We start from the raw sequence: 20,541 nt of genomic DNA, 5'->3' as shown, positions 1-20,541 counted from the left end.
AAACAATTTTAAAACATTTTTGGTAGTGGACTTGCGTCACGCCCCCTTACTAACGTGCGGGCATGATAGTTAGTAAGTAATTCACAACAACTAGATTTATTTCGCTTAGGTACAGTGTACGTCGGGTGAAATAGTTAGATACACGCCAGTGCAGTTTAACATAAAGATATATGAGTGGTTTTGTTTCATGTCTAAATTTCAATAACGTTCACTGTATTTGACCTTTGACTGAAAAAACAAATTTTGTGCGAATTTTTCGAACGCTTTCGTTTTGATTTTGAATAAGGTTCTGATGACGAATTGGACACTAAATTAAGAATTAAGTTTCTTTAACTTACAGTGTAACATTAAAAACCCTCAACTGCATATCATTTCGTCCTATGCCAGGAATACAGCAGAACAACCAAAACCCTAATTAGGGATTCTTTTGAATTTCGACTGATCGAAATCGGCGCTATTTATTCCGGGACTTTTTTGTATATGTCTAGTTAGGCCTTGGTGCGTAGGCCCCAAAACCAGTCTCAGATATTTTTGATCCTCCATACCTGGCTGGTTGTAAATGGCCAAAAGTCGAAAAATGGGATTTCATTTCCGTAAGGTGGCGAGGAGATGGGCGTGTATGGGTTCGTTGGAAAGCTGATGTCGAATTTGATGATAAACGGCCGAAAATATGACTTCCGGAAAATTTCACAGTATCTAGAAAACCTCGGTGAACTTTGATGAGAGCTGTGACTTCACGTGACTACGTAACAGATGAAAAATGTGTGTTTCACTCTGCCAAACTACTAAATGTGCTCATCGCTGTAAAGCTGAGGTCCTCCACATTCATAACAAGTAATAATTTAATCAAATAATTGCATTAGTGAGGTCACAGCAATCATCAAAGTTACACCGAGGTTACATCGATTTTGAGAAATTTTCCGGAAATCATATTTTCTGCCGTTTATCACCAAATATGAAGGTAATATTTGCCCCAGAAGTACTCGACTTCAGCTTTCCATACAGGCCCGTGTACTCGCCAGCTTAAGGAAATGAAATCCGAACTACGAAACCTAATTTTTCGTTTTTTGGTCACTTAAAACAAGTCAGGTATGAAAGATCAAAAATATCTGAGACTGGTTCTGGGGCCTAGGCACCAAGGCCTAACTAGGCATATATAAAACGGAGTGACTATTCACATCCGGTGTCGAATAGCCACACAACACAGTGCATGCTATGCTATGCTATGCAACACAGTGCAAAAGAATCCCTCAATGTGATTACGAAGGTGAAGGGTGGGTTGATTTTTGGTCTGTAAGCTTTTCGTGTTTAGAAAGTGTCGTTTTATAAATCGAATCAACTATCGAGTGCTGAGGATAATCTACTTATTCAAAAGCCATTTACATAACTAAACAACCGTTGCGACAAAATACATCATACAAATTTTAACGGTTTTCACCCGGCTTAAAACTCACAATTTTCGATTTAAATTTTTCATAATTTTTCGGAAATTTTTCTTTTTAAATTTTGAAATATAATACTAAGAGTGGAGATGCCATCATTATCAAATTACAATCGTTATGTCTTCGTGTACGTACATATCGTACAACTATTTAGTCGCATTTATGGCGTTTATTATTTCGATTTGAATTTACAACCATCAAAAATAATCTTTCATCAATGTATGTTCTGCCTATTGCTAGATACCTGGAATTCTAATCGAATGTTTGATGAATTTCGTTATACCCAATGTACAGTTTACAAACATCTATATCTTCCCTTAATGGTCTTAGCGAAAACTCTAAAAAATCGCTTCATTAACAACATTTTACACACAAACTGAATTTGTTTAGCATCATACCTTTGTGGAATACATTCCATTTATATCTCGTACGTGTGCATTCGGATCCTACAATTTTCATTTAATTGCCCCATTAGCTTAATTAAAAGTTTCGCTCACTCTCGAACGTTAGTTATGATATTTGTTTTGATGTTGTTGTCAATATTTATAGTATTTGCTAACCAATTAATTAATATGACTGGAACTACTACTACACATATCTATCTATAAAATCACATCAATGGAGACAATAGTGTCCGATTTATTTATAAGATGTGATTGAATGAATGCTCAGACTTGAATTTGAAAGGGCAGACGAAACGAATCAAAAGAGAGAAATGACATATCTTCATACTTCATAAAGAATCATTTGTGCTACATGCACGGCATGTGTAGCATTTTCAAAGAAAGCTGTTAATTGTCGCTCTCCAATTTATTAGCATTGATTTTCCTTTTCCCTTGCTTCTTCTAAATGAAAGCACAATTCAACGCTGGAAATCATTTCCGAAATAACATTTTAATCTACCACTACTGGAATAGCGATAGAGTCATAACTCATCGCTTAGCTTTTTCAACGTGTAATTTCATTTTCATCCGTGCGGCGAGAATACCCTTTTTTCCACTCAAATGGAGTGAAAGGTTGTCGTTTTGTTGACGATCTCTATGATGATAAATCAGGTGAGAAATGTTTTATTTTATCAACCCTTGCTCCTCATGGGGTGAACAAGGGTTTCTTCTCTTTGCAACTGTCAAATTGTTTTGGTTTTAAAAAATGGTGTGTTTCACGTCACACACGGATTAAATAGTATTTTACATGATAAAGATATTAAAATCGGAAATCGGAACTATTCGTTTTTGTCCCGAGTTCTGTAATGGATTTGCGCCCCAAGTAAATTTTCTTGTTTTTCCTAGGGCTGTAATAAGCCACTTTCGACCCTAACGAAAACAAAAGCATGTAAAATTATGTATACACCTCGCTTCGCTCTGAACGTAAACTTTCGCTCTTGTAGCAATTTCTTCTCACTTGGTATACAAATAACCATTGTGACGTGTCGTCACTTGGACGATTACACAAAAGAGAACCCCAATACTGAAAGAAGAGATTGTGCACATACCACAAAAAAATTGTTGTTAAACGTTCGTATGCCATGCGTAATTTTGTTCACTTTGTGCGTAATCATAAACGCAAATATTTACACGATCAATTTACTGAGCTGTGAAGAACATTTCAATTAGCGGTGACACGAGTTTAAAATCAACGTAAGTTATGCATTTCGCATTCCTAGGTCAAAACTTTTTGTATTTGTTTTCTAGTAGACACTATAATGATATACGAACTTTCTGGCCGATGACTCACCCATACTCGGCTTATGTCCTCATTCCATGAGCCAAAGGAAATCAAAACAATTTTTTGTATATTAAGAACTTTGCGATTAATCTTCCGATACGCACAGCTGAAAAGATTCAATAAAATAAAAATTTCCCATCGCAAGTAAAGTTCCATCGTTTTATAAAACTCAATTCATTTAGTAGATTTTGTCACCCCTCCATCTTCATCTCATTACAACCGCAAATTTTCAACAAATTATCCGAATTCTAAGTCCTTTTTGCATGAATTATTTCTTTATAAAATCCATTTCGTTTCATTTACTTAATCCATTTTCCAACCGAAACGAATTTATTCAATAAAGAATGTGGAGTGTATTTACTATAAGATTTCGGGCTAAGTCATCCAAATGTTAATTATGTTGTTTTTGATCCCGAATAATTTTTGAAACTTTTAGAGTCACGGAATTGTCTGCATTATATAACATTGGCAGTGTGCGGAATGAATTTGACGACAATAGGTATGGTGTTAAATGTATATAGAATATTATACGAATCTGAATGTGATGTATTCCGTCTAGAGTTAACCATTATTATCATATTTTCGTGTTGTTTAAGTGAATTTATATAATGCACATGGTGTTATTGTTCAACGATATACTCCAGGCGCAAGATTATTCAAACATAAGCTCTTCCGTATGTGTACAGATTTTATTGTTCACCTTCTAAATAGCTCATAGAAGCGAACTGTTACACAAACTGAAACCATATAAAATTACTGTGTTTGGGAGGGTGTTTGTTGTTAATGGTATGTGGTATAACAACACCGTTAAAACAATGCAATGACACCTGTTTCATTGTTTCGGAAGATTGTAGCCACACACAGAATGTGTTCGTAAATTCTGAGTAGCATAATGAGATGCAGAAGGAAATCGTGTGGTCGCTGGTTGTATGTAATTGAACTGACGATTTGGTCAGACGTAATTAAGGTCGTACCTCCAGATGTGAGTTGCACATTTCTATTAAGAATAAGATGTTCATTACCATATTGATTAACTCCTATTACGTTTCTATTGTACGCGATTAAGTGGCTTTGTGGCGGCGTGTGCGCGACAAATTTTTAAGTTTTTATTTACAAATGCGCTTCTATCAAACGAATAAATTTTGACTAAGTCATCCACAATAGATATCTATACTTCGGGCAGTATAGTATAACTGCAATTGTATTCATCTTAATAAAAACGCGCACGGAATAAAATTATCATCGTCCTTGGCTTGTTGTATCTTTGACACTTTGTATGGTGTCATTACCGGCAATTAAATCCGACTTCGAATTTTGAATTTTTACTTTGTTTTAATTGTGATTAGGATGCACACACGCTATAATTTAGTTGGTTGTGTTCATTTTTTCACTCTATCATTTTTATACTTATAGCACACACCATGACTTCACAATATATATATTCCATGGGCTCCATAAATTATGCGCGCGATAATGGTAATATTCTCTTAAATCAGATAAAAAAAAATCAGAAATAAATCTCTGGAAAACCTTATATGTGTAGTAGTCGAGGCAGCATATATTACAAGCTCCGGCGTAATATAAATTATATTTTTCCACATATACATGCCACACGGGCCAGATATAGAGGTACGGTTCAAATGAAAATGTTTAAAACGAGAAATTTTCGCGTATTATCCCATTTATCTAAAATAGCGCCATAAAAATAAAAGAATTTTTTCTAATAAATTCCTGGCACGATCCATCATATTTAAGTTATGTCTCGGAGTCACTATGCAATAAATTTGACTCTTGTACAGGCCGTATAACATCCAACGCATCCGATAATTCGAATAGAATGCTGGATTGTTATACATTTCCCCTGGGAAGATAGGTTAAGTAGAACAAAATGAAAAATCATGTAGGTTAATAATGGCCATTATCTGAAACATACAGAAGGTAACTATTTACCGCGAAGGTGTTTTTAGCGCCGTAGGAAGTGCTGAGGAATATTGGAATGTTTTCAGCCGTTTGTAAGACATGGAATTTGAAGCTGACGGTTCGGGCAAAGCATTTGGCTGTGGTTATTTGAAAGGTACGTCGTACGGACTTTCGTAATTGCTCTATGTGTATACAATAGGTCACAGCTAACGTAACTCGTTCATTTCAAATTTACAACCACCACTTACATAAATGGAACAAAGGAAAACTCATGGAACTGACCATCAATTGGTATGCTGAATATTACTGGGTAGTGTTCTCGCTCCGGAAAGTAATGGTACAGATCTCAGAAAAGTCAAAATAGAACAACACGTAAAGTCAAAGTCATTGACTCAGCTTGCCTGTCAGATCCATACATGGTCACATACGACTATTCATCTGTTATCGATAACGACGACAAAAATAATGACAAGCTCTGGGTAATATGGTCCTTTTTATAGCAAAATGCATGTTAAAAAAATTGAAGTACTAGATTTGATATCAACCGATTAAATATACTTTGATCGGAGGAAGTAATAGACCCGGTAATAATGCTGGTGATATGCTTGCCGTCTGCAACAGGTTAAACAAAAGATGTAACATTTGAGGTATTTTAGTCTGTGCCCTCGAAGTAATTTGGTTATTACAAGCCATATGTGTTCAATTGTCCTAAATTGAACTCGAAAACGTTAATCGACAGAGTGTAGATGATTACTCTCACTCTCTATCTTTACATGTGAAGGGATACTTACCCATGTCAGCTATCAGTAGACTAAATCAAAGCCACTTAAAACGAAGCCCAAATCTACAACAAATCTTTTATTACCGCTGATAACATAGCCGGTGTAGGTTTTATTACATTTATATACTGTCTCATCATCATTCAAAATTCAAATGCAAATTACAAACGACGTTAACATAAATCAAAGTAATTCAACAACATTTTAATGACAATAAATTTCCAAGATTTACATTTTAATTCTCACTCTAAATTTATCTTAAACATGAAGGGAGGATAATTCAATAAATAAAGTTTTTTTTTGATGTAAACGTTTTTATATCAAAGCACCGCGCACTCACTTACTGACCGTTGTCTGACGTTGAGCGTACATTCAAATTGGGCGTTGTAATATACGCTCCAGCATTCGATCGACTTCGCGTTACCACAATTGGCGTTTTTGGTTTCGGTGTTTCAGTTAGTTTTATTTTGACTCGTCCCGTTTCCGGCGAATATACTGGACTGTATCGCTTTACGGTTGCTTCTTCCGGCAAAAATACTTCATCATCGGATGGGTGACCGTTGTGACCGTTTTGTGTCGGTTTATTGTTTGGATTATCATCGATTTCGTCGGCTGTTTTTGGAATATCTTGTGTGGGTGACGGTTGAACTTCGGTGAAATTGTTATTGTTTTCTGGCAATGCATCGGTTGTGTGAGGAACATCGTTTTGTTTGAGGGGAACAGCATCAACTTTGGGATAGGTAGTAGCATGTAATGGCTGAATATTGGAATTTATTTCCCTAATTGGATCGCCCATTCCCCGTTCAATTTTTGGTTGCTCTTTCTTTGGCATTAGGGGCACTATTTCAACGTTGGGGTGTTGACCGTTCGTATTTTTTTTCATGTCTAGCATTTCGATCTCGCGAATATTCTCTGCATCGTTGTGGTCGTACGGTCGCCGTCTATTCTTACGACGCTTGACAATCACATATCCAATTAGACATACTAACAGTATACCAAGGATAGCTAACAGAATGTAGGTACTTCTTCCCTCTTCCTTTTTAGCGTCTTCCACAGCACCATTAGATGCAACAGATGGCTCGATCAGAGAATTTCCTGCCGGTTGAACTGCAATTGGTGCTACTCTCTCCACACCACCTTGATTAACTTTTTGAACCATTGGTTCTATTGCTTCTACAGGTCCTATCGTAGTTCCATCACCCTGTTTAATACCCTCAAAAATATCTAAGTCCATTGGTTTCTGTCCCAATGGTTCATCGACATCGGGTTCCTCAGTTGTGTGATTTTCTTCTTCGGCTGACTTAATATTTACGTCCAACGGTAACAATCCAAAACCACTACCAGAACCGTCCTCCTCGTACGGCTCATCCTCGTAATCTTCGGGCGATATATTTTCGATAGCTTCGATATCGATGTCCGGATCTGTGCCACTACCTTCGCCAGAACCAACATCAACTATATCATTTACATCCTCAGGAATGTCATCACTTCCCGATCCATCAACGATATTGCTTAAATTATCATCATTTGGCACTTGTCTTTTTAAAATACTATGCGATTCAAAAGGTAAAAATTCTTCAGCTATAAAATCACTTAATTCCAGCTCCCTGGAGCTACGTCGATGCAATTCAATCTTATTTTCATCATTAATCTGTTCAGCAATTGAACACATTTTCTTTATACTAACTTTATCCCATGGCTGGTGTCTAACCTCCAATGGGCTGGCACATAGTGTATGTTTGCCTATCCAAACATTATTCTGGTACAGCCAGTCTCTCACAGTTAATGTTTCACAGGAACAATCAATTCGATTTCCAATCAAATTTATCGATTTCAGGCTCTTGAAGTGCATCACATCAAGAGGCAAACGAGTGATTTGATTGTAGGCTAAATTTAAAATTCGAATTTTCGGCGAAATTTTTACAATTTCCGAAGGTGTTAATCGATTGTGACTTAGATCCAGCGATCTAATTCGATTATTCAGTTTCGTTAGTTTGGTAAGATGGTTTTTCGATAGATCTAGATGTGTTACATTGTGCAGCGAACTGAGTTCGATCGGTATTGAGTCCATGTTGATCGAAGACAGGTCCAGCGAATGAATATTGGGATAGGTTCCATTAATAGTATTTAGTGTGGTGCATATTGCATGATCGTGGTAAGGTGTCTGTCGGTTGCGGATCGGTGAACAAACACAATCCTGTGGGCATTCGCTAGTTGCTGCTGTCACCGTAAGTAGTAGTAAGAACCAGAAATATGATGACATGTTGAAGAATCTAAAAATAACGAAAGAGAAAACAACGAATTAAACAAATTGATTTATGAACGCTGATAAAGAGACGGGAATGACGATCTAGACTCGAAAACTGATAAGATTTTCAAATATTAAAATAAATTGTCTGTAGATGTGGTGGTTGTGTAAAGGAGATCTGTGATAGCGGTCGCTATTAAATTATTAGCTGCAAAAGATCAATGAACCAACGGTGCAATGATCTTTTTCCAAGGTATTGTGTGGTGTACACACGTGTGCTATCCACAATTTTCAAATTTATAGAACCAAAGTACATATACAATGTAACTGAAATTCCTTGATTTTATGGTAATGGTTGCACAAGGTGTTGGATTACCCTCAGCTTCGTGCAATTTTTCATTCATGTTTGTTCTTTAATCTAAAGGTTCAGTAAAGTAAAGCAGACATAAACATGTGCAATTTTTCTCAAGTCTCGATATTATAGGGGAAGTCACTGAAATGTAGACATTTGCTTCACCTGTTTTCACATGGTCTACTCGTACGAACAACAGTTGACATAAATCTTTATACGGTTTTATACCACTGTGTGCGTAGCCATTTGAGTGGACCAGCTGAAACAGCTGACGCAAATTTATGTCTAAATTTCACTGACGTCGACTGTAATCAATTGATAAAACAAATAGTTGATTGGAGTCAAGGAGTCATCGTTCATTGTGGCAAATTAAAAAATGTTCAACTGAAACGGCACAAAAAATTTGCGTTTTATCAACGTCATAGAAATGAAGTGGATTGTCGTTATCTGATCTTTAAATACCTAAAGATCTTAATAATTGTTCAACAAATGATGCAAACAATTCGAAACAGAAATAAATCAGAAAGATTAAACAGCAACACAACGAGTATGTACATAATACACGCACTGTAACGCAACTGATTCACTGTATGTGTAAAAGTCTGAGTTCAAGGTTTAAATTAGAATTTATTTATCGTCAATTGCTAGACAACACTATCATTGAAGTAAATCACAACAAAACTGAAACTTTTAGTGACGGCTCACCAGTGAATTGAAGACAAGTATCGAATCGAAATCGGTTAGGTATGGATAATTGGCTGATGGGTTGCCAAAATTTTTTTTATTTTAACCGTCTAGTGACTTCTCAAAATTTCCTTGAAAATTGACTTTATCTTATCACTGTTGATGCACTGCCCTGCTAATTCGAAGTGAGTAATTTACGAGAAAGAATTGAATAGATGCCGGATGTGAGTGTTGCGTTTCCGCAAATCTAATCAATACGGTTGGTTGAAAAATAGACTCACCCGAAAAGGATTATTGTCAATGACAAAATGCTGAATTGGTTGAATTCATCGAAATTGAAAATTGTAAAAGGAGATTTCGTTGCTCACCTCAAAAATGACAAACCAAGTACACGAATTGAATTGAATTGATATTATAATGTCTAGCAACTAGCGAAGATTTTACGTTCAATCGAAATTATTTTATAATCTTGTGAATACAGCTCACAACACACATCATTTACTCCATATCAATGAAACTAAAACGTTTCATTACATAAAAAGCCACACATGATAATTTAATTATATGTTAGAAGAAAACAAACTGCTTAAAGACATTGAAAAATCTGAGACCTTTTTTTTGCACCATAAAAATATTTTTAACTTAAAGAAGAAGAAGAAAATTTCTGTTATCACAGGATAGGATTTGAATGCGTTGTCGTGTACATTTTTTTTAAAAGTAAATACAAATGTGTGTGTCCATAAAAGATAAGTAGCGACGAGGTTTTTTTTTAGCAAATTACCTAGCAAACGAAAAGTAATTTTTAATTTGTTCACCTTATCTTATTAAAATATTCTGTGTGTTATTTCCTACAACACAAACACACCGATTATATCACAAATAAATGGAAATCTATAATTCTCGCCTCGTAATATTAAAGGAGGAGAAAAAAATAATTAATAACTTGTAATGACATGGTAGAGTATAATGTTGCCTGGACGTTGGGGTTTTTTTTTCTCGAATATGGCACTTACACAAAGAGTTGATTCTCGCTAATTAGACTGATATTGTTAACGTGTAAGCACTAATTTTTTTTCCGTTGAAACAATAAATATAAAAACAATGGTTTGATGGATAAACTAAACATATAATTGGTTATATTCCAACTTTTGATTTCGATATGTATAGGTTAATTAACAAGCAGCGTCTGTTACTTGCAATAGTTGTACAAGAAAAAGGTTCATTTTATCGTCTTTTAAACGTTTTACTTTTTGCCACTCTTTTTTATTTAGAATTTTTTTGCCGGTCAGTTTTCGAAATGACTGTCGAATTTAAGGATATTTTTTTTGGTTCACCACTTCTTCGCGACTGATCCACATTTAATTATTGGAAACTTTAAAAATTTTGTACGAAAAAATAAATTGTTATCCGCTCAACCACACCTCACCTTATTAGACTGTGTACGAAATGAGTTTATAGATAAAGTTATTGAATTGTGATGTTTGCGAAGTGGAATATATATGAACAACATGAGGCTTCTTATCATCATATAATTTTTTCATAGTAAACTTAACTTTTTTTTTCGAATTTTATTTCATATACAACATTGATAAGAACCGAATATTATTGGTGTGTTGTACGTATATATAAAACTCTGCTCAAGCACATTATATATATAATTATGATGTTGAGCCCGCTCTGTGTTTATATTAGCCGCAGTGATAATGCGTGACACTAAAAATATAAATTTTCTTCTTCTGTACGAATTTTGTTTTTGTTTAGGTCGAGATCTCGTTTTGAAATTAATTTTTGGTGAATTATACAATCAAATCGGTTAAAACAATTTTTGGCTTTTATTGAAATTTATGAACGAAATCGTTCAGAGTCTTAGCATATTTCTTTTCGTCGTTGTCTTCTTTTTTTTTGGCGTAAACATATCACATTCATATACACACGATAAATTCTGTTCGCGGTTCTGTGTGTTATTCTCGATGTTCATGTTTCTATTCGTTTTTTTTTCTTTCGTTCATTCTTAAAAGTGAAAATATATCCGGTCGCTGTGAAAAAAATTATTTTTAGATTTAATATTGAATTCGTTGAAACGATGCGACATTTCGTTGGAAATGATCTCTCTTAGAACGCGACCATCTTGCAACCGCAATCAATTTGTAGCAATTTTTGTGGACACACATCATTCATTGAAAGTTTTTGTTTCTTGGTCATGTTATCATGAGCATGTCTGTATTATTTACATGCATTTTGGCATAGTCTTAATGGGGATAAGAAATAATGTACTGATAAGACACACCGTATACTGACTATTCCGTTAAATAACTAAGCTCTATACATAATCGGATGACAGATTTAGATTTTAATTTAAATGTAAGACGAACTTAGTTGATCGCCGGAAAAATGATTTCACCGCTTCAGTGTATAAGTGGGGTTTAAGAGAAGTCAGCAGATTTGTGGTCACTCACATTCGACCTGCACCTGATCTGATCAAGTTTTCATAGATCGGGTTCCGGTCAGGCTAAACGTCACCTATTCCTGCTAAACGTCACCTATTCCTATATTTAGTCTATTCACTTCCGATCCAATTACAATCAATGATGTCATTGACTCGTTAGACTGAAAGTCCATTTTTTTAATGAAATCAGCCTTTGGAGTAACATATGCAGGTCAATCTTACGGTATTCAATCTCTGCAACTTTCAATTCAATTGAAAATTTAAAAAAATTTAAAATTCAATTTCAATTAAAATAACCGTGGGAAGCAATAATTTGCAAATGGTGTGGTATACGTTTCGTTAATTCTTATCCACTTAGTCATCTGTTCTATAACATGGCGTCTCGCACCATAATATAACCCTCTCCCAATAACGAACGTCCTAACAGAATTAAGTTATGTGTTGGCATAGACAATCGTAATCTTTATTATCAGTCGTTTCGATCACTCAACTTTACCTGACTGATATGCTAACTTTATTATCGATGAGATATTTTTAGTAAAAATTATTGCTTACGACGATAAGCAACCGATATCAGCCATTACGTCAGAATTCATATCACATGCCCCTTGGTACGCTTGTGGATGGGACTAAAGCTAATATTACATAATGAATTCATGATCCTTATGAGGATCTGTGATAGGAGGAAAAATATTGAGTAAGATTACCTACGACACCCTTAGCTTTAGCGTAGAGACTGTTTTTGGAAAAGCTTTTTCCCGTTAAGTTTTTCCATGTTTTCCATATTTTCCGTGTTTTCCCAAATATTGGAAAATTTGGGAAAATATCGGAAAAAGTTTTACCGAAAATAATCACTGGCCTTAAATGTAATCATTTTTTAGTTGTCGCCTTGCTTAGGTCCCAATTTGATTTTCATAAGTTGTGGAAATTGTTATTGGAAAAATCAGCGATGGCACTGCCTTCGAGCCGGTCTTTTGAGATACGAAATTTTAAAATCAATATCGTTTGTAAGGAAATTAAATTTTCTTATTTTCCATGAAAATATTGTTCGATGAAGTGACAGAAGTGACCGATTGGCCGACAGCGTTGAGAGTCCTGTGAAATAGTGCTCAAATCCACAATCTATTACACAATTCGTAAAACAATGGAAGTACTAGATTTCATAAAGGGGTACGCTCGACATTAATGAAGGATTTAAATTTTACGAAACCAGAGAAGATACATTGAACTGTTTTTCACCACCTCCTTACTTACATCATTATTGATAAGAAATTCTTATCTAAATGTGTGATAGTAGATCGGCTTTGATGTATCTCGTTTAACTGCATCGATCTTCTTTTCAATTACGAATTAATAAATGATTCAGAGTAGCGTTTTGATAGTAAGCCAATATCTTTGTTTATATAACTTAGTCTGGAACGGTAAATGTGCGTACATTTGGCGATCGTTAATTCCTCAAGTGCTAAGAAACAATATTAATGATGCAGCGACCGCTACCACAACACTTTAATCTGAGATAAATCGAATAAAATCAAATGAAAATAAAATTTCGTTTTTATCGTTTACACAACTTTTGAGAACCCAATTCTAAGAGAATATTCAACACATTTATCGGCAAGACTTGAGAACGGAACGAAGTGAAGAAAAAAAAACAGATATCAGCAGAGCTCCGTCTACAAAACCATTTATAGACCGAAAATATATTATTTCCATTACACATAAAACTTTGAAACAACCATTTATTATCATATATATAAACAATTATTAACAGAACAGAACCGAAATCCAACCATTGAGTCAGTCAGTGTGGGAAATTTATGAATAATCCATACAAACAACGATTAAGTCGAACTGTATCGTCATTGAGTAAATATAATTCCGAAATTTAAGAGTCATTTAAATGTAAAAAAAAATCCAAAATGAATTAAGAAATGCGATGTGTGCATGTACGTATAGACGAACATTGTAAAGGAAAAACTGAAGTAAATATGTTGCAATTTAATCGAAATCAAAGCATAAAACTACTTGTGGAATTAATGAAAACATTAAGAAATTTCTCAAATGAAAGTAACAAACACTTCGAACAAAAACAAGTTCGCCAAACCGAGAAACTAGACAACATGTACACTAGTCGAAAATGCCAGTAAAATGGACATTAGAAATACACCTCAAATCAATGAAATGTTTAATTATTGCGATTGTCGTTTCAGTAGAAATTTATTCTCAAATCGATTTGGAAATGAGGTCGCAAGGTATAATATTGTGTGTGAAATGTACGAACGAATGAAAGACAACAACGAAAAAAAAAACATTCTAAGTATTTGCAACATTTTGTGGGCAAAATGGTTCAATCCAGGGTTCAATACGCCCATTAAAATAATAATTTACGGTTAATGAGTCAACAAAGTTGAACGGAAATCTTTTTCCATATTTTTACGTTTTGGCAATGAAATTACAAGATTTTAATGAGCTAAAGGCCGTCCCGTGGAGAGATAATGAACGTAAATTTTTTATTTCCATATTTATTTCGTGCAAAATCCTTCCTGGTAAACATTAATCGGTCACAGAAAACTATCTTAATGTCGAACTTTTTAAACAAAGAAAGGATGTCCAGCACTGAATGACGGTCATAATAATGATGAATTCATTGCTTTTATTGCTTTATAAGTATTCCCTCGACTAACCTGTAACATCATTGACGATGGGGAAACCATGTGAGCAAACACTGTTCCACCTACTTCCATTGGAGTCTTGGAGTCTATTGGCCTTTTTCTTCTATTTTGGTCACCAATGGCAAATAGCATCTGAACCAGTGTTTGCTCGCGTAGCTTCCTCATCGGCCATTGATAATATCGACATGATGGGCGATCGTACGATGTGTTAACGGGAAATATTTTCGGAAAAATGTGGACATATTGAGAAATATGTTGCCCTGTTATTTCCGTGCTCTGGTTAGATTCAGTCTCTCACGCACAATTGACAATTTTGCACTTGCACTAGAAGGCACGAGTGTATATCATTTTGTCACAGTCCATACCAAAAAAAAAACTATCTGCGGACCTTCACCAGCAACACGATGACTTAGAAAATAAAAACGATTAAACAAAATCGATTCTTGTAAATCTATATCATTTTTTAAAATCCTTATGAATGACTCAGACCAGTTCACTCATCGTTACCGTTGACGTATTAAAATTTAAAAAAATAAATAAAAATTTTGTCGATCACGGTTCTAAGTAACGGAAGTCATGTAAGCGAAAATGAAATGCATAATGAACTTCAAACTGTTCGAGTCGAAAGTGTATATAGTCAAACAGAAGTTCTACAACACACAATATGATTATATATTGGCACACGTCCACTTCCAATGATAGATACATACAAATACAATGTCTATTAGCGCCGACCACAAGATCTCGTTCAAACTTTCATTATCGGTTGAGTATCTTAATTGCCATTATTGTATATAATGCTGTATTCACCAACGTACAAATGTATATACATTATCGGCATATTTGAAATAAAATATGAGTGACTGGGTTGCCTACCAAAAAAAAAAAAACAAAAACTTACAAAAACCACATACAAAATCGGCTTTGTACATGAGGTTTTCCCAGAAAATTATGATTCGGAATAGAATTCGTCGAAAATGTTTAATTGTTAACAAGCAAATGAACAAAATATTTTTTTTTTTGCCAAATCCGGTTAAATTATGCGATTCAACGCGAACTTGAAGAAAATTTTAACTTGGCTTGATTGCACTCAACAATATAACTCTTTTGAAACCAAAAATAATTCCAGAACGACATTGTCTCACTGAACTAGACCAAACAAAACAGCAATGTAATAACCGTAACTTATAAAAAAAAATTGTTGCAATAATTGTGGGTTTGGGTAATATTCAGCAAAACGTACAGAAACACGAAAAAAGATGTTACGTCACCGTGCCACATTAATCACACCATTCGAGAGAAGAAAAAAAAATGATTATTTACCAGAACAAAAAAAATATGGAAACAATAATTACATGTCTTCGAAGAAACACACAGCGAAAATGCTTTTTTTATCACTTTTATCGCACCTACGAAAATAATATTGCGTCACACCACACACCGCTTCCAACCGACCAACAGGTGTTTTTCAATCAAACTGAACTTGTCTTTCCGTTGCTCTTCCTCTCGCAAATGATAAATGATAAGGCCATAATTTTAACCGTTTGTTTTTAATCACAAATGTCTGCCATACAATCGCGGATAGACTGCATTATTTACCTTGTTGAAACATCTAAATCATACAATTTTTCCTCTCTCTCAACTGGATGTGTGTAGCAGCTTTGAATATTATTATTATTATTAAGAAATTGTTTGCTTTACATTTCCATTATAAATATTAAAGTAATTTTAAAATGGACGAACACACATCTAAATATAACATAAAACCCCATCAAAATGCAATTGTAGCCGAGTCCGTAATAGTGTCTTTTGAACAAAATCAATATTAATACCGATCTAATTGGGTACCATAACAGAGCGTCTAAATTAGTGGTCAATTTATGTTGAGGTTGAGCGCTGAGGTTGTCATAATTGCAGTATAATTTTGTAATTTTCAAACGTTATTATTTATTAGCATTTTAATGGTAGGTATAGCACACGTTATGTATGTATACGAATTTTTGTCATTCAATTATATCCGAATATATTTTGAATTTAGCAACTCGGTAGGTATAACATATGGAATGGACGTAGTTAGTAGAATATACATATAGATGAACAAAAAGTGTATATTAGAAAGAGTGGTACAAGAGGAAATAGTTCTTTAATTTTTAGTAAATGAATGAATGAAATATTATACCTACTGACATAATATTCCTCCTCTGCTGTGCATCAATTGAGTTGTTAAATTATAGTTTTTTTTTTCAGCAAACTATATATTCGCAAGAAATATAAACAAGAGGAAAATTGAAGAACTGAATAATTTGGTTATTTTTTGTTCGGGCGGTCGGTTCAACGCATAGTTAAAAACACATTTATTTGGCACTGTTAAACGGCCGTATACATTTCTTTCTTTTCTTTTTTTTTGTTTCGTATAAATATATATATTCCCAACAAAATCACATTAAGTAGACACAAGGACGCATACTTATATTTTCAAGGGTATTGTATACAACACTCGAATAAAATATATTTAAAAAAATAAATAAATAAATTTAAAATAACCGAGAACGTTTCTCTTACAATGCGCATAAGTGACTGAAGTCACAATGTGGTTTTATTTTGTTGTTTCGTGCACATCACATTTACTATATTAATCTTCATACGTACGTACGTATATACTTAATATCTTCGTTTATATTGTTCATCATATATGTTCATTATACTTCATATTGTATTTTATATGGAAAGGCTGAATTTTGTTAAAATTATAAAGAAAAAAATTTATTTAATTTTTAAAACAAAGTGCATGTTAGACGTTCGTCACTGTACTATTACACAGAATACAGTCGAACTCGACAGGTAGGTATATTTAATGTTTGTGTTAAGCAAATATTACCTATTAGTAATTAGGAATGCTATAAAGAGAGTTCGCTTTTTATTTAAAGAAAAAAAAAACCATTTTGCCAACAACTTATGGAAATTACTTAACCGGCAACGAAGCAACAATATCATATTAGGTTATCTAACGATCGTTAACTGGTAGTAACAAAATGAAATTGGATAAAAAATGAATAAATTTAGCGGTTCTCCTTATTGGACAGGATTTTATAAATAAAGCAAAAAAATTTACCATAATTTTTAGGGGTCGCATGATTCGTTCCAAACAATTGGTAATGCTATTAAACATGATTGAATTATCTCTGTCTTCGATTTTAGAGGTTTGTTTTTTTTTTTCTACAGGAAATAACGATCGCCAGTTTTTAATTGTTTAATTGTTAAAACTATTAACTAGTAGAGGGATTACGCAAATAAATGCATTGCAATTAAAATTATAAGTCGAGTTAACACCTTGAAATTAAAAGTGAGTTCTACAAGGTATAACTATCAGTAATTGGAATAGCGTTTATCGTTTACCATCGAGAATTTCCCACAGAGTGTATTCACACACTGTCTTTAATATAGCACGAGAAGGGAACCCGGGACTGAAAATTCTTCTGATTCTAAACGGGATTCTATTAACCGACCCTATAATGCGATAATAGGTGACGGAAAAATCAATATAATTGATATGCAGTGCCTTTGGAACAGATGACTTATTGTTTATATTGTTTGCATTCATTGATTTATTTATTGAGTTTAGCACAGAAATCGAAATTGTGCATTACATGTACTGTATTTATGATTAACATTAAATCAGAAGCATTTAGGTGGAACTTCGATGTCTATTGTACCTCCAAATGAGTGACAAAATTTCATGATTTGTATGAATGCTTGATGGTTCGCTTAATCGCGTGTATGAAACTATTAAAAATGGTAAGCGTATTGCAATGAAATCATTTTATTGCCTAAGTCATGCGAAAGTTGACTATTACGTAGCAGCTGACCCCCTGCGAAAGTGATCCATTACATGGGGAATATTTTCGATTCATTTTTCGCGAATTCGTTTGTGATATTTCGCATGGTCACGCAATAAAGCAGAATACATTGGATACTGCTGATATCTAATTCGTAAACAGCTTGTGATACTCGCAAACTCACTCGTAATAAATTACTTTCGCAGCATCCAACGTAACCTACCAAAATCTGTTACTTCACTTTTGTAAATCATATCATACAAAATCAAGTTCGTTCGGCAAATGAACTTTGTAATACGTGACCACAAGTTATGTATGTGGGAAGAAGTAATTACAAGAAAAATCTTAGATTCTGCCGTACTCTCGGCCGTACTACTACTAAGCACAAGTGCACGAATAAGCAGTGTGATTGTATGATTAGATTAGATGGAGGTGTAAGCCCAGCACCTAAGCCTCAGATGGGCCTGTTGTGCTATTGTACAAGTCTCTTGATCATATGTACTGTGATTTTACATCATATCTCTCCCGACTTAGATTGTTCACAAATCGACCGTGTGTTAACGTCCCATACGTTGTGAATTCTCCAAGCCGTGGGTGGTATGCGAATACCACAACCATCACTAATTGACCTGTACATTTTCCCAAAGATGGCGCTATCAACATTGTCATGTTGTAGCTCTTTCTACTATTGACATTATGTCGATATGGTTTCTTTTATGGAGAACGCGAATGTTGGGTTTTTTGATATTTCCGACTTTGTTACGGTTACGGCTATTAGTTTTAGGTAATAGCAAGTGTCTAATCACCATAGGCCATGAGTTGCCTCTTCGTATAAATCGCCATGCCACCATGTGACTGAACTCGTTCTGGCGTTGCAGGTTGTACCGTTTGAATGATTCGTATTTCGTCATATCCCTTGACATCCATACAACGTATCAATCAATAGATCTGTTAAATCAATAGATCTTGTGATTGTATGACTGGACCAATTGGCCAAAAAGCTGAAACGAAGTTCGACATTTGGCTCACATTAACTGTACGACCGATTTCATAAAGACGTGATCGTATGACGTGTTCATGAAAATTTTGAAGCTGAGCTACAAACAATATTTGTTGTTAGCATAAAAACAGTAAACAATCTTGTGCTCCGGCAATCTTTCAGAGACTTATCGGTAGTATTGTTATCTAGTCGTTTACTTGTGTTGATTTAAGTATTTTCAACAGATTGATACTAAAGTTTTGAATTCATCAGTTATTCACTTTCGTCGGCCGTTGTTGTCGATAGCACACAACGTAGCGGTCTGCAAAATGTTTAATAACAATTAGAAAGAAAAATTACTTCCTCTGCTTGTTGTACATCCACGAATGGCAAACAAACATTTTCTTCTATTTCAATTTCAATTTTCTTTTCTTACAACACCATTTTGATGACACAATTTGTTCTACTGTAATGTTGAGGGATAGACTTTATTAAAGTCTTTATATGGAGCCAAGTCTGTTCGAAAATGTGTTTAGTGACAGCTTATATCGAAATATTGAGTAAAAATTTTTTTACTTAAAAGTTTATTCAGGTGTTAGGTAAATCAACGAATGTCCATCTCTTTATGATTCCGTTGCCACATGATATGATAAGTTAGATGGATTTATTACGAATCATTATGTAATTTTGATGGAATATTTTTGGTAACGAAAACTCAACCAATTTTTTGGAAGAGTTCACTCGTTATAACGAAACAATTCGTTTAAGTTTGTTCACATGTTGATGAGGAAATTCTTTATTGTTTTAAACTGTTGAAGTTAAATATACTTTGCGAATCTGTAAGCCTAGTAACAAGTAACTTCATTGCTATGTCGTTTGTTCGCGAATTATGCAATGTGTAAAGTTTACATTTGCATGGTATTGCATGTTCATTATACGAAGTCTACATTGCTTGCATTCAAATCTGTCCAGATCACTTTTGCATTTAAAATATAGTACGGCGTCGCTTGGTAATTTCTTGTTTCAGTAAGTGGGACTTTAGCGCCCAATGCTACCAGTATAATCAAGAAATTTCCAAGCAAGTACCTATCTAATGTACTATTATCTAAAATACCACCACGATTACCGCGCTACATTCTTATCGATTACTTAACAATATGTCCTCGTAATTAAATTTAGCCGAAATTTAGGATTAGTGACTCGAATACCTTTTGTTATGCTGGCCGTTTGTCGTTTGCAGGTTCATTACAAATCACTCATTGGATGTAAATCGACTTCTAAATGGTTGATTAATTGAAACACGATCTGTATTTACGCAAATGTATTCATCAAAAAATTTGGACTTCAACTAAATTACCACTTCTGCTCTTTTATCGAATTTTTGGTGCTGTATGAATTAATCACCACACCGTCTCGTTATCTTATCTGATTAGTTAAAAAAAAGCGAAGATAACAAAA

The 20,541-nt window shown here is 34.3% G+C and overlaps 1 protein-coding gene across 12 annotated transcripts; it reads right to left on the bottom strand.

The window, feature by feature from the left end:
• Positions 1 to 5,930: 5,930 nt before the first annotated feature.
• On the bottom strand, positions 5,931 to 20,453 carry LOC119073947 (protein windpipe). 12 transcript variants are annotated; one of them, XM_037179822.1, is made up of 2 exons: positions 20,292 to 20,453; positions 5,931 to 8,139 (listed from the first exon to the last, which is right to left on the bottom strand). In XM_037179822.1, the coding sequence occupies exons 1-2, from the start codon at positions 20,327 to 20,329 to the stop codon at positions 6,207 to 6,209; spliced, it is 1,971 nt and encodes a 656-aa protein (XP_037035717.1). In that variant the 5' UTR covers positions 20,330 to 20,453; the 3' UTR covers positions 5,931 to 6,206. The 12 variants fall into 12 exon arrangements, with proteins under 12 accessions (XP_037035717.1, XP_037035722.1, XP_037035720.1 ...); XM_037179827.1 differs by lacking the exon at positions 20,292 to 20,453 and adding an exon at positions 16,448 to 16,824; XM_037179825.1 differs by lacking the exon at positions 20,292 to 20,453 and adding an exon at positions 16,452 to 16,824.
• Positions 20,454 to 20,541: the final 88 nt, after the last annotated feature.

This window comes from Bradysia coprophila, unplaced genomic scaffold (assembly GCF_014529535.1).
Source record: "Bradysia coprophila strain Holo2 unplaced genomic scaffold, BU_Bcop_v1 contig_138, whole genome shotgun sequence".
NCBI classification, from domain to species: Eukaryota; Metazoa; Arthropoda; class Insecta; order Diptera; family Sciaridae; genus Bradysia; species Bradysia coprophila.
The sequence above is the reverse complement of the archived record's forward strand: the minus strand, read 5'-3'. Positions and strand labels throughout refer to the sequence as shown.